This window comes from Pempheris klunzingeri, chromosome 20 (assembly GCF_042242105.1).
Source record: "Pempheris klunzingeri isolate RE-2024b chromosome 20, fPemKlu1.hap1, whole genome shotgun sequence".
In the NCBI taxonomy this organism is placed as follows: Eukaryota; Metazoa; Chordata; class Actinopteri; order Acropomatiformes; family Pempheridae; genus Pempheris; species Pempheris klunzingeri.
The window spans coordinates 7,934,678-7,950,749 of record NC_092031.1 but is presented as its reverse complement, the minus strand read 5'-3'; the positions used below and the strand labels follow the sequence as shown (position 1 = coordinate 7,950,749).

Here is a 16,072-nt window from a genome sequence, read left to right as displayed (position 1 = left end):
TTTGTCAGCAGTTGTGCAGGGTTTTTTTTGTTAATCAGTTATTTTGAAAAGCAACCTTAAAATCCATCAGGGGGTGAGATGATATGATTCCTGATATAAGCTTTTTTCACAGAAGTCATGTTGACATGTCGCAGTAAGAAAAGCCCTGTTATTCAATAATAAAATTATGTGATGACAGAATTCTGTTAAGCTGCTTTGGTTTAAGGTTTCTCGTATTGTGCAAGCTGTCTTACTGTCATGTCTTACTGGGACATTGAATAGAACAAAGCTAGTCGGTAACATCTGTGCTGTTGCAACTCAAAATAATATGAAGAACACACATTGAAATACAAAAATTAAAAGAACGTTGTTATATTTTTGCTTCATTAACATAAATCTCATATTTAGGTGGAATCCATGTTTGCCATTTTTGGGCTTTTTAATGTGAATATAATTAATATACATAATGATTCATGATATACAGGCCAATAAGTTAGTCATTTTACAGTTTTTGTTCTTATGCTTTCCTCAAATTAATTATTTAACTATTTTCCTTTTTCTAGTCAGCTTCTTGGAAAGCTACATAATGAACATTTATAGTGGATTATTACCAAATATTCAAATTTATGAATATTTAGTAATATTTGGGATGGACTCTGGTTGAACACCAAATATGAAACTATGGTTTACTTGCATGCTGATATTTGTAAAGAATGGACTATTTCAACAACAGGATGGTCCATTTAATTTTTTTTTTTATTTTTCACTTCTGTTAGTAACAATAATTGGGTTTAAGGTGGTATTGCATGAACATTAAAATAAGTTCACTGACCTGCAAGAGCACAGACACTCAAGCAACTAGAGCAGAAGCTGAAGATTAATTGTGAGTGGTGTCTGAAATTAATGCGAGGAGATGTTGGTGTAAAGTTTGGTCCCTCACTGCTGCTACAAATTTACCCAAAACTTGCATATTTGTCCATTTTTCACACACACACACACACTCAGCAGCTCTGACCGGACTATGAGGGACCAGCGGGGGTCTACCTAGTATTTGCCTATAAACAGTCAGTGTGTAGCAGCAGATGACAAAGGCTTAGCGTAGTAATCCTCTTGTCCACCATCTGGCTGCTCCTCTAAAATTAAACCTCCAAACCAGGGCACTTGCAACAGATGCTAACATCTGTAAATATGCAGGTGCTTCATTAAAGCATGTACACGTGGAGCACACAGCTGCAAGCCGTGTTTCAATCTCTCAGATCATGTTCACGTTTAGGACACATATGATTCATATACTGTGTGTAGAAAAACCCTGCAGATGGAAGGGATAAAGAGGGCAATAATGGATGAGACTCGGGGAAAGCTTCAGCATGTGGAGAGCTGCCATTACTGGGGATAAAGGTTACTCTCTGTCAGTCATTTTCAGATTGATGACCAATATTTGGTCAAGGTCCAGGGTTTTTACTGCTTAATGCAGGCTTGACATTGTGTGTGTGTATATATATATTACTCAGGTTGTGGGGACATGTGTTTACACAGTCACGTTGTGAGGACTCGCCTCCCTTTTGGGGACAACATGCAAGTCTTCCTATCATAAATTAATAAAGTTTAAGGTAAGATTAAGGTTAATGTTGGCGTTCGGCTAGGGGCTATGCAAGTAGTGGTTAGGGTTAGGCTAAGTCTCCAGGAAATTAATGTAAGCCAATATAATGACCCCTGAAGTGATGGAAACATGAGAGACTGAACAAGTTTAAATGACAATTAATAATGGCTATGGGTTTGATTACAGCCTCACCAATTTAACCCACACTGCTGTACAATGTTTCAGTTCTCCATCAGACTCTAGTGATCCCCTGACTTTTACTCTCGCACCACCATGAGGTTAACATTTGTGGTTTTAAATGAAATGTTTTGACAACTACCAGCTGGATTGCTTTGAAGCTGCAGTAACCTTGGTGATTCCCTAATCTGCCCTCCTGTGCCATCAATGGGTCAGAGTTTATATTTGTCCAAAACTTGTTTATGGCTGAATACCTGCAAAGTAATGATGTTCACATCCCCCTCAGCTACACTTTGTGATTACTGCTAATTAGCAAATGTTGGCAAAACGTGACAAGGCATCATGTGGCAGACATTAGCCTGCTGTAGGGCTGTTATTCAATTAAATGACCAACTCAAATGCAGGTCTTACTGTTATTTTATATTAAAGTCAATTATTCAGTTGGTCTCTGCCAGCAAATGTCCGCTGGATGACACATCCCCATTTTGCTTTTGTTCTCATTAAGAGTGCTCTAAGCACCACATGGCAGACCAACAGTTTACACACTAATCTAAAATGGCGAACATGGAAAACACTAAAAACACCATATCTGCTAAACATCAGCATGTTAGCATTCAGCTTAAAGTACCACTGTACATAAGTACGGCATACTAGCGTGGCCGCTGGCTGTTGGTCTCGTTTTATGTACGTCGTCAGCATCAGTGGTGGATAGCAAATGAGTACAATTTTTAAATTAAATGACATTTTTGAGATATTTGTACTTCTTGTACTTTTCAGTCGGAAAACTTCATGATCAAATAAAATGACTTATGATTGATTATTGATTAAAGCCCCCATCAGTATTGAACGAGAGAAATTAGCTCTGTCTCGACAAACTAAAGTGTCTCTTACATGTCAGTGAATCAATAGTAATATTCCACTTGTGAAATGAACATTAAGTACATTTTGCTGATGTACTTTTACTCGTGAAATATTTTGACTGCTTGAAATTAAGCATTTTTATATTAGCAGAAGTTCTAATTCATACTTCTCCCATGTATGTGTTTGTTTCTGCTTTAAATCTTTAATATCCAGAAACATGGTTGTTTCCATTATATAAACTGAGCAGTCCATGGATTCTGTGATTATTTGCACTGTAAATGTATCATTGACTGCCAACCAGTAAGGCCCCCTTTCCACTGCATGATACGGCTCAACTCTTGCTTTTCTACTGGCAAAGGTTGTGGGTACTACCTGGTCGCCTACTTGTTTTAGTAGCATCTCTGTCCAGTTCCCAGCGAGCTGAGCCGATACCAAGAGAGAGACGTATGAATGTGTAAGCGAACGTCACACACCATACTTAAACCTGTGATTATAGGAACGGCACAAGTCTGCACCTCTAAGTGAGTATGTCAATACAGTTAACACACCTCACTGAAATTGTAGGCGAACATACACTCATAACATGACTCCATCAAATCAGATCAGAGGTGCAGAACTCTCTTGAGGCCAAAGTAGAAATTGTGTTCAAAAATAAAAAGTCTGACGTCGTACGTTGAGACAGGCAGGGTTGCAAGATTAAAACGTCATGCTTGTTTTTCGGAGAGTGTCACTTCTTTTTTTTTTTGATCAGATTAGCTGCTTCTGGGCTATTTTTGGGCTGCATCTCTCCGAATTTGAGAGCAGCATTTAGGTTTTGACCTGCTTAAGCTGAAAGTGATTCATACCCTAAGGATTTCTTACAATTTTAAAAAAATGCTTAATGGACTTTTTGTGTAAAATGTCATGTTTACATTAAGCAGGAAGGCTTAAACTAAAACAATGCTGAGTGATAATACTTACTGTTTGTAAAAGCCTCGTTTTTATGTCTTGAGGCTTAGTGACTGACAGGTCACTAGGTTTCCCAGGGAAAGTGGACTGCAAAGGCCAAAGTAAGCCTCTTGGCTACAAGTGCATCACAGATCCACAAGTGCAGTTGATGCTTGTGTTGGTCAGCGAGCTGCCAAGGAGAGCAGCCATGGGAGGCTTAGGCCAGTGGGACACGTTACAAGTGGCTAATGAGTTTTTTGAAACCCTTTAAAACATCATCAAGAGGAGCCAAATGTGCCATGTGTCTGTACAAATAAACAAAAAATACTCATGGAGCACATGACAGAAAGGATCTTTGTTTGTATAACTCAGATCAGACTTCACACACCTATGCAATGCATATGTCTTATGTTATGCCACAAAGCATCTGATCTAACTTGATGGCTGCAGAGCCTCACGTGAACAGCAGAGGTGTGATGATCACACCTTACTGTGTGCAACCTGAGCTCTGTGCCCTACACGTGTAGTTTTTCAAGAGAAATCGGAGAGAGAGCAGTGTGGTAGAAGATGTCTGCGGAGGGAAGGGATGCGTCACTGGATTAGTGTCTGAGAATCTGTCCCAGCCTCTTCCTCCTGAGCTGCTGAGACGCCTCCAGAAGGGTACGACACTCGCTGCTTGCTTTCCCTCCACCAAGCCTTCCACATGAGCCAGCCAAGCCTTACCTCCCCACCAGGATGAAGAAAGAAAAGAAAACACATTCTTTACTGTTCCTCCTCCTGCTTCACTTCACCTTGGGTAAGGCTCTGCTTTTTTGTTTTTTAGTTCTTGTGTGTGTGGTTAAGACCTCTTGGCTTGCTCTTATCTGGTTAATCCCCTAACGCTGAGAGGGCATGTCCATCTTAGCGTAGACTGTTCATGCTGCCTGTGCTTCATATTTAAATGTGTGGTTACATGTTTGTGTTATGATGATGGAAACTTAAATCCACATATGTATTAATAATTATTCTCCATCCTCCTCCTCCTCCTCCCTGCTTTTGGTTCCTGCTCTTTTTAGCAAGTGAGTGCAACAGTTACCACCATATACTTGAAAATAGATCAAAATATGAAAAAACAATCTATATGATTTATGTTGATTTGATCATTTCTCTTCAGCTCAAATAACTTGGAGCATGTTTTTTATTTTCCCACAAAGGGCAATCAGACTATGCTCCATATTTCTATGACAATGGACCCAGCAGCACAAATGGGAATATGGCCTTGTTCAGCATCTCAGAGGATACGCTAGTTGGTAAGTAACATTTGCAATCTAATGATGATTTTAATAATTGACAGGTCTGGTTAATTTTAGTGTGAGATAAAGTTTGGTGTCGTTTAAACGTGTTTGTTTTACATGCGAAGGTGTAACGATGAAATCAACACACTGTTATTGAAGCTCCAGCTAATCACTGTAATACCTTTTGGATTGTGACGTATGCCAAGACTTACGAGAAGAAAACAATATGGGTGGTGGCTCATCAGACCAGCTTACTAAACGCGTCTTTGACGCCGAATATGAAACACAGAGATATTAGAAAAAGGCATTTGCACCTTCCTGGCATGATTTGAATGTGCATAGAAATGAATAGTGAATTTGACAGTTTGACATTATTGTTTCTTTGTCATTTTTGCCACATAGGGACACAGATATATATTCTGAACGGTACAGATCCGGAGGGAGATCCAGTACGATATGGTCTGACTTTTGAAAAGGGGTCCAGAGAATATTTTAGGGTGGACTCCAAAACAGGAAATGTGACTCTAATTCAAGAGCTTGACAGAGAGGTGAGCCCTTTAGTGAGACCCTTGTTTTGAAGAAACCTGCTGCAAGTCTGTCATGACTGTGACTCAGAGTGATACTTGACATCTTTTCTTTGTAGAAACAAGGTGAAATCTCAGTGCTTGTGAGCATAACAGACGGTCGCAATAAAGTAAGTAAATATTCTTTATGTGATATATTTTACTTTGTAATTAGTCCACTGCATTAATCACACCATTGCTGGTTTCTTGACCGCCAATTACATTTTTACATGACAATCCATTACATTTTTACAGTTGTGACTTAAACACTAAAAAAACAGAGAAAACAAGAATTAAATATAGCTCTGTGAAAAAGTTATATATCTACTCTTACAAATGTGAGATGTATTTAAATATATAGAATGAGCTTTTTCTTCTCACTTCCAGTTAATTATTTAGCTTAGGTTGCTTATCTTAAGGATGTAGCCCTGAAATAATGTCCCGCTGGCGCAGTAGTTTTTATTTGCAGTTGAGACTTTTTTTTTCATGTTGCTTTCAGGTTGTTGAGACAGTGAGAGTGTTTGTCACTGATGCCAATGATGAATGGCCTGAATTTCAAAACCTGCCCTTCATCATTGATGTCTTAGAGGTACAGTATATAAAATGAATATATCCAATACAATGTATTAGATGAAATAACTCATTTCTATAGGTCTGTCTGTCCTTAAATCTGCTGATTTACTAAAACAAACAATTAAAATCAAAGTGGGTTTTAGGGCTATAAAATCTCTTGTCTCTGCACTAGGACAATGCCCCAGGAAGTAGCATCTACAGAGTTCAAGCAATTGATAAAGATATGGGCTCCGGAGGCAGCGTCTCCTATTATCTACAGGTAACCCTACAGCTTTGTTATTATGCAGATGATGCACAGTTGTGTCTTTATGAAACTGAGTTCGCATGGAAAACTTTTTTGCAAGTGAATTAAAGCAAGGCTGGCCAAGCCTGTTTTGATCTGGGTGAAGAGTTATCTGTGTATGTCACTCAATATATGCTTTTATTTTTGTCTCGTCGGATGTATCCATCTTTATTCTGGCATTAGGTTGAACGAATCTGTCCAAAATACAGCAGTTAGGCTGTTACAGTAACACGTGCCTGGAAAAAATAGTTAAAGCTATTTCAGCCTCTTTGCACATGACCTCTAGTTGACTGTAAGATTTTGCTAATCACATAATAGCTTGGCTCTAGAATATATCTCTGACCCTCTTTACTCCTACACCCCAGAATACACCCTGAAGTTTGCCAACAACTTTATCCAAAACCTTATTTGATTTAAAATTTCTTAGAATTCCTTCTTTTTGCTGTTTTTACTTTTTATTAGTGCTCTTCTATTATTTGATCCCATTTCCACCTACGCATTTAGAAAATGTATTATTTCAATAACTTTTATTACAACTGGGCCATTACTAGCTGTGCTGTGATATTGTTAACTGGCTTGGAATGGCTCTAACACTCAGGGGTAAGACCAGAGGTCGAGCAGACATCATGAGAGCTGTGCTGCCATGTGGAGAGAGGAAAAAGGGCATTCGAGTGATGGGACAGAGGGAAAGATTAATCTCATACCAGAGAGCAGTCTGGAAATGGTGTTACTTTAGTGGATTAAATTTCAATTACATTTGAGCAAGGCACTGAAGGCTTAATAGGGGCTTAGGTTTGTTCCGGGCCAACAGCTGACAGCACAGTAGCTGTTACTGTTCATGTGTCAACTATGAAACAAAAACTATCCTGATGGAAAGTGTGTAGAAAAATGTCAATGTTGAGGCGAGACAGGTCGAGATTAGAAGCATCTTTCTTAATAGCTTGATTGTTTTTTATTGCTAAATTCAAACAAAAATAAAATGTGCCTCTGCTGTCAGCATAAACTCTGCTAACTGTGTGGCTTTTTACATTATCAGACCTCACCGTTTGCCAAGTTTACCATCGACGGGCACAGCGGTATACTTAGAATCAAACCTGGTGAGACTCTGGACTACGAGACCACACCCACACACTTTGTGACGGTGGTTGCAAAGGTGAGCGGTCACTGTCACCCTTTGGGTTTGGGGTTGTCCTGTCAGGAGTACTAAACACACATTAACATTGTGAGTAGCTCAGCTAGTAGGTTTCTCCATCAAGTGTTGGAAGTGTCAGATTCATCCATGTTTTGGTATTGTAGTTTTCAACGTCTAAGTTATGTATTTTTGCCATTTATTGCAAGTTGTTTCTGCGAGTTAACATGTTAAGGGAGCGATCAATCAAATCTCAAACACTCTCTAAGAGCATCGCTTTTGACATACTTACTCTGGTGGTCTTCCAAATAAAGTCAGGAATGTCTATCAATTGTAATAGTAATCCCTCCACTGTGAGTAATGGTGTGATGGAGAAGGCTTGTTTGTATTTCTAGCCTCAGCTCTGTGTGTCTGTGTTTTTATAACGTGCAGCACATACAGCTTCTTAAAAACCTAAGTTTATGATGCTTAGTAAATAACAAATCAATGATAAAACATATTAATATGTAATTTTTTGGTGCAACCAGTTCCACTAATATAATCACTTGAACTCACTAACGATTCGATTGAGAAAATTCATTTCCACGCAGACAAATTAGTTTCTGTATGTCTCACAGAAGCATAACATGATTAGCAAAGCCATGCAAATGAAATTACAGATTCCACTGTTTCCAATGAGATTACATTTGACATGCTAAATGTGGATTAGGAGATTTACATCCCAGCCTTAAACAGGCATCTAACTGATAACATTTTATTAAACCATGCACAGTAAAGTATTTTTTTATCTATCTATCTATTATATTTAATTAGATTTTGTTTATTCTATGATACTATTTAGCTTGTAAAAGAAACCAAACTCAAGCTAGACTTCAGGTTACTTTTGCCCATTGGGAGATCATATCATATTAGATCATATCATATTATTCTAGTTGACTAAAATGGGAAAAGTACTCATAGTAAAATAAAACCTCTGTATAGGAATTTCAAAAAATCCCTCAGTGCTGCAGATATTCCTTGATGGTAGGGGGCAGACATTAAGATTACATGAACCTTAAAAATGTCTGTGCCTATTAACAGCCAAATCTAAACAAAAATGTCCTTTCCCAAAAGTTTTGTGTTGACTGTTGACTTGTTTCCTCAGGATGGAGGTGGGAAGTACAATGGGAGGCACCAGGTGTTGACCTCCACAGCCACCATAACAATCAATGTACTTGACTCCCAAGACATGCCTCCATCCTTCATAGGAACCCCTTACTTTGGCTACATCTACGAAGTCTCAGTTCCTGTAAGTCCTCCTCTCATTCTTTACACACCAGTGAAGGTGATCAGAGCGCTGATTCTGTTTACATACAGTTCATTTGGATAAGGTTATTTATGTATTTTATTCCTGTAGGGTTCTGAAATATTCACTGTGTACGCTAAAGATGGAGATCAAGGCTGTCCTAACCCGATGCATTATTCCATTATGAATGGTAAGAACGAGATGAGCTACCTAGCTTACTTTAATCCACCTTTTCATCGGACACATTTACATCATTTCTTGTGTCACCTTTCAGGAAGTGATGGTGTCTTTGACATAAATGGCACCAGCGGATGCCTCACCTTGACGACGTACCCATCAATGCTGAAAAATGAATTATATGAAATAAAAGTCAAGGTATTGTTGTTTCTTTTATCTCTAGGGAATTATCCTCATCTCTCATAAATCTCACCTACTACTACTACTGAATGTGTATGTGAATGTAATGTTTGAACCCAGGCCTCTGAGGTAGGACCAAACAACAACTTGGGGGACTACGACATTACCACAGTGATAGTCCGAGTGGTGGATCTCAACAACCATCCTCCGACCTTTTACGGAGAGAACGGACCACAGAGCAAGTTTGAGGTCACCATGCATGAGCATCCTCCTGCAGGGGAGATCCTCCGAGGCTTTAAGATCACCGTCAATGACTCCGATCAGGTAAATACATTCCCAAAGTTCAGTGACCTCTACACATCTGTTGATTCCTTTCTCAGGCTTTATTGGTCTGTGTGCACCGACTGTACTTAAAGTAATAATCTTTCATCGAGACATTCACTTTAGACATACATTAACTGGTCAGTTATTGTGACAAAAGCTGGTCCTGTAATAACAAAAGCAAAGTGTTTTCAGAGATTGTTCCTCTGCTGATGGATGCACTAATACCCCTGAGTACAATGTTGCATAAATATCTGTCAACCAGCCTCAAAGTATGTGCCGTTATGCAACACCATTTAAAAATATTCATAAAACCTTCGTTCATTAGTTCAATATAAAATATTATGTCATCATGTTTATTCTCTCAATCCTTCCTCAGTGACTCATGTAACAATATCTGCCAAATATTTCCCTTAAAATCCATCAAGGTTTGCTGAAGTCATCTTCATCGTTTTTATTTTTATTTACTTTACTAATTCACAGTTTCTACATTATGCTGTTTATTTTTTCTTCGCAGGGAGCAAATGCTAAATTTAAACTGAGACTTGTGGGGCCGAGTCGAGTGTTGCGAGTGGTTCCTCAGACAGTCCTCAATGAAGCGCAGGTGACCATCATTGTGGAGGACACATCTGGCATCGACTATGAAAAGGGAGGAACACTTTCTTTTAAGGTTAGGACTTCATATATCACCAAATAATTAATGAGTGTTACTGAAATTACACCAATGTTTAATCTAGGGCTGCAGCTGATTATTATCTTCACCTTTTTTGCCTTCACCCTGTGGCAAATTATTACAAGTACTTCACAGAGAATTGTAAATACCAAAAACACATTTTGATATGAAAGAATTTGATTCACAATGAGCATTAGAGCCTCACAGGGCTGCTAGTGTGGCTACAGCCTCTCTCTTTCAGTCTGTTTGTCAATATACTAATTGAATAATCGACTAAACCTTTGCTTGCTCTCTCTGCAGCTGCTGGCAGTGGAGATCGACACTCCTGAGAGGTTCAGTGCAACAGCTGACATAGTGATAAACCTGCTGGACACAAACGACAACATCCCCAAATTCACGTCCGAGTATTACATCGCCAGGGTCCCTGAGAACTCTCCTGGAGGCTCCAGCGTTGTGACTGTAACAGTGAGTCAATAAAGATTAAACTCTGCTTTAACCCCACCACCAAAGTGATTATATAATCCATCAATCTCCCAATAAATGCATTATTACTCTGGGCAGTTCATTAGATGAAAGCAGGTTGTTGCCAGACAAAAAAGCTCAGCATTCTCTGGATTTGTTTTTGTTGGTCCTAGTTAGAAAATTCATGTCTCCATGTGACAATCTGGCATATGCTCTATGCTTTTCCTTTGGCTGGGGTTATATTATTAGAAATATTGGCACATTTGTCTCTTCCTTTCAATTATATTGTGTGCATCCTGCAGCCAGGCAGCGTGTACAAGCTCCACAGTGTGGAGCAAAAAGCTTAATTTTGCCCCAAGGTTAATCATGTTGACTTATACCTCCATCCCCACTCATCACAGCAAGAGACTTATAGCTGCCCCTCCCACTGTACATAAGCTTAAGACCCTGGCTGGTTATCCTTAATCAGCACCAGTAAAAAACCATCTATATGGACCACCTTTAGTCACCTTGGTTGAGTTTTTTGATCAACTATTTGTGTAATATATTGATTACTTTTGGTAAAGTGTACATTTTTCACACTTTATCGTATGTGCTATAAGTGTTGAGCTTCTAATCTCAATCCTGCTTTTTCCTCCAGGCAAATGATCCAGATTCAGGGCCTTGGGGTGTTGTCAAATACTCGATTTATGGATCAGGATCAGATTTGTAAGTGAAAACCTTTCCCTCCTGCCAGTTTAGGTTTGGTCTGATCAGATACTTAACTCTTGCACTTCCACAAAAGACATTTCATAAATTAAAAAGCTATTTTTGATGTATATATGACTCAAGTCTGCACAGAGGTTCAGTGTGTTTCATTAAACTCAGCCAGCAGGACACCAGTGTTGATTCATCTTTGTCTCTTTGATGGAGGCAGTAAGCAGGAAACCAGTTTGATTGGCCCCTCTGCTGCACAAACAGCTCGCTCTAAAATGGCTGCAAGATGCTGGCTAATCTCCTAATTGGATTGGAGAGTTAAAAATAGACAGCCTTGCCTGTCTCACATAGGGAGAGCCAATTAACATGCAATGTGACAGCTGGAGCCACAGAGACGGCAGCTTTGAAAAGCAAGGCAGCATGCAGTGAAGGAAAAGTGAAAATTTATTCTTGTCTTCAGGCAGCGACCTGAGTTAATTGTGCGAAAGTTCTCAGTTTCAAGGCAACTTGTGAAATTTCACAGTGGAAAAAGACAGCTGAATAAAATGGCAGCAAGCCCAATGTTGAACTAGAGAGCTCTCAGAAAGCACAAACCCATGGCAACACCGTAGAATCCAATCATTTCTGCTAATGTCATACCTGTGTTTCTAACAGCTTTGAGGTTTTTTTGACGGCAGATATTTTTGCTTGTTGAAAAACAGCAGCACGGGTTAATTCAGATATTTTCTGTAGCAAAATGGGTGACAATTGGATAAAAACTTCAAAAAACTGATTGGATTTATTTTCAAGAAAAGGATGCGGGAAAAAATAAATAGAGAAACACCACATCCCAGGAGCTGCAAATCAAAAAGTGAAGTGGTTTTTAAATGGCCACATGTTGGCGCTATGGATCGGTAGAAATTTGTAGTTAGTGAGTCATTAGATGAATAAAAATGCATCGCAGCGTGAAAAAATTAACCTAAATTATAAAAAGTACAAAGCTGGATAAGAGTGTAAAAGATTACGAAACAAAATAAAAGGTTAATCAGAATCAGACAAATAGACAAATATTCAGGACAAAAACACTACATAATAATAATGAGCACAATTTAAACTTAGACTATTTATTGATATTGATAACTAAGACTTATAAACTGAACATTTTCTTCGTACATATTGTTAACTATTAAATTCAGTACATTTTTATTCTACATTCTCTACAATAAAGGATGGAAATCAGCTTTTTATGGTGAAGTATTTCAGGCATGTAGAAAGTCACAGGATATGATGTAAATGTCACTTGTGCTGTGAATGAGGACGTCAACATACGAAACACCTGCTTCGATGGGACAGTTTGACACAAAATAGACAGCTGTGGTTATGACTCATACTCTGTGTGAACTGTTCCGAAACTGCAGGTTTTCCATCCAACCGTCATCGGGCCTCATCTCCACGCAGCCCTGGACCACCCTGGACGCAGAGGTCAGGTCTACGTACAACTTTTACGTCAAGGCTGAAGATTCGGAGCGGAAGTACAGCCTGGCTGAAGTCTTTGTCAACGTCCTCGACATGAACGACCACTCCCCAGAATTCAATGAAAAATTCTTGGAGAAGACCATGATCATTGGTATACCCGTCAAAGTAGAGGTACATAATATCATTTTTCTCATGTGCTGAAAATCAATAGATTTCAGTCCAAGACTTAAAATTATTGAAATTAAATAATACAGAATCATAATGCACAAAGGGTGTGCACATCAAAATATCACAAAACAGATGTATCATTTTAAATTTTATGTTTGAAAACGAATCATTACTGCTTCAAACGTAGAGGTCAAGGCTAGTGATTTTCTATTGTAAGCTCAAAACCAACAATAAATTGATCCAAGTGTTGCCTGTGTATTTAAAGCCCAATATGACTCATTCTTTTGTGTCACAGAGCTCGATTGTCGTGGAAGACGTGTTCCTTCATTACAATTATTGATCCGCAGCTAAAAATAGTCCCCAATAAATTTTGTTTGAGTAAGATTTGGTACAAGTGCCCAGCTGTTTTAGGAAATTAGTTAGTCTTGTTATAGCTTACAGCCACTTACAGGGTAGGAATGTCAGAAAGTATTTAGAGAGAGTATTGTTGGTTTTTGCCTTTTCAAATAATGACAAAATCATTTTCGTAACCTGCCACAACTGTTTTGTGAAGTATAGACAATACAGACAATATATAACCATAATGCAGTCAAAGGCAACCATTACATGTTAGTCTGCTATGTTTTTCAGGCTATGGATGAAGATGCGGAGTCTCCAAACAACGTCATCGAGTACTCCATCATGAAAGCCGATCCTGACGACGCCTTTGATATCAACGCCGACACTGGGGAGATCAAGCTGAAGCCGTACATCAAGTCCATGGAGATCGTGCAGAACATCACTAAACAGCAGGACTGCAAGTGGTCTCTGGTGGTCCAGGCGAGGGACAGAGGCTCACCGTCCTTCAGCACAACAGCCGTGGTCAATATCGATATCACAGAGGCGGTAAGACTTGTTCTGGCTCACAGTGTGCTCGCAGCGCTTTTTATTCCAAGCCTGAGCTTTAGGCAGCGCCAGCTGTAGATTCAAGCATTATAGCATATGAAAATAGGCATTGTTGTCATGCTTGCAGCTGCTAATTCATTCATTTCATTGACTTCATCTTCTTTAAAGGATAATGCTGGTAGTTCTTATGCTTTTATTATCATCAACAAGTCCCGCGAAGAGACCAAAAGTAACGATGAATTTATCCCACTAATCTGTGTCGTCACAGCCTGATATAGCCGTGCGTCCACACTCATCCAAAAACTATTAAAACTGCTTGATAAGTTGTTCTGGTCCGAACCAACTCCTGAGAAAAATAACTGGCTCTTAAGCTCTTAGTTGTTGCGCTTTCTTTATTAGCCAGTTGCCAACTTTATCTTCTTTTTCTTCTCTTTCAAAAGTGTTTTGGATTTTTTTAAAAACCTAAATGTACCAAAAAAAATACCCACTAAATGTATTACAAAACCAAGACAATGAGCTAAAAGAGGCTGAATCACAGTGAAGTATCACTTCCCAATAAGACACATTTTATAAAGGTAATAAATTGTAACTAATGCTTCATGCTAATGACGAAACTACTAATACACTAATACTAATAATGATGGTCTTCTTTAATCATTTTTGGATATTAATGGAGTTAATGGCCTACTGGTGTTTAAATAACAGCAGCAATATCTTTTAAAACTTTCAGTAATTTACGTGAATCCATAATGTTCTGACATGTCTTCACCATGTGCTCATTCTTTCACTCTGCATGATGAGATGACTCAGTGTCTTTGGTGTTGTTTCTGTGTTGTGTATCGTGCTTTTCAGATCAAAGGTCGAATTGTTTCATACTTCATCGGCCTCAGCAAGCGTCCGCTGACTGTTTTTGGAATTTGTATCAGCATTGTCACTACCCTCATTTTTCTAACAGTCTGCATATCCACAATCCTGTACTGCAACGCAGTGAAAAAGTCCCGAATCAACCCTGAGAGTAACTATATTAAAGTGATCCGCAGAATCAAGTGAGAAAGACCTTGACGCCTGTACTTCATTATTCATTCATAACCTTTAAAAAGATATCTATTTTTTTTACTGGTTGTCTCAAAAGGAGTCCTGGAGCACATTTGAAGGAATAATATAAAAACAGATTTATTAGTTTTTCTATTTTCTAGTTTTTTAAAGTAGTATAGATTTTTACTCCACTAAAACCACATCTTTAATAATCTAAAATACTTTTTTTCTAGAGCGTGACTCAGACTTCTTGCAAAGTGACTAAGATGGAGCCTTTTACTTAGGGTTTAAACCAGGATTTGCTCGTTTAATCTCCAGTTTTCTCACACAAACATGCACTTCACTCCATCTTTCTTGTTGTCTCATCAGTCACATGCCAAAGAGAAATCCAAATGCACTGCACTGCCAGATGCATTCCCAACAACTAGTTTTGTGCATAGTTCTTAGCTTTGCATCAGCAGTCCTGTACTGTAGGACAGAGGAAGACGGATGACTGTGAGTGTGGGAGCATCACATTCTTGGTAGATATGCTGTTTGGGCCTCCTCTGCCAGTGCTTTGCGCATCCATCTCTCATGCTTGCATGCTTTGGACAAATGTTGCGTTAACGCTTGGATTCAGTCCCTTGGACGTGATTTAAACTATTTTATTTGTGCTCTTTTACAGACTCCTCTCAAGGGGCCTATGGCGGCCTTTTTAATGAAAAGTAGGGACAATCCTTTGAAAGCTCTAGGCATGGTTACTGTTATTATTAGCGTACTGGTAGGGGTGACTGTCTTGATCTCTACGGCTATGTACATGCGCAACTCAAAGTCAAACAGGATCATGCCAACACGTCGCATCATTAAGCGGCGACCCAGGCAAGAGGAGCCCTGGAACTTCAGGATGCCCATTATCAAATTCCAAGACCCTGCAGATAAGTTCCTTGTCGAAAAAGACGACGGCAGCTCGCGGAGCGTAACTAGCAACCCCCGGCCAAAGCCTCCACCCCCAACTGCTCCTCTGCCCCCTCCACCCCCATCTAACACACGACCCACTGAGAGGCCCTGGGCAGTCCCGACAATATCTGGTGCCCTGGCTTCTAAAGGCTGCAAGAAAGCTAAATGTAATCGCCGCAAAGAGGGAAATATGAGCTCTGCTTTAGTGTCGGAGCTTAAATTGAAGCTGGAGCAGAAAATCATTGAGAGCAATCAAGGTTATTATTAACTCTGTCACTCAAACGTCTTGTTTAAGGTTCCCCAGTCCATTCTTTGACGACTCTACTGCTCTCTACTACTACTCTCACCTGAACCTCATGTGATGATCTGGTAGGGCGGGCCTGCCTTGAGATTACTCATCAGTAAATGGTACAAGGGGTATAAGTGGAAGGTT

General features: G+C 39.3%; 1 protein-coding gene across 1 annotated transcript; it reads left to right on the top strand.

The window, feature by feature from the left end:
* Positions 1 to 4,279: 4,279 nt before the first annotated feature.
* LOC139220081 (cadherin-related family member 1a) lies at positions 4,280 to 15,907 on the top strand. The gene is made up of 17 exons (XM_070852144.1): positions 4,280 to 4,340; positions 4,738 to 4,833; positions 5,221 to 5,366; positions 5,462 to 5,512; positions 5,881 to 5,970; positions 6,127 to 6,213; positions 7,274 to 7,390; positions 8,511 to 8,654; positions 8,763 to 8,841; positions 8,926 to 9,026; positions 9,129 to 9,332; positions 9,847 to 9,999; positions 10,303 to 10,467; positions 11,105 to 11,172; positions 12,558 to 12,786; positions 13,414 to 13,668; positions 15,368 to 15,907. The coding sequence occupies exons 1-17, from the start codon at positions 4,280 to 4,282 to the stop codon at positions 15,905 to 15,907; spliced, it is 2,586 nt and encodes an 861-aa protein (XP_070708245.1).
* Positions 15,908 to 16,072: the final 165 nt, after the last annotated feature.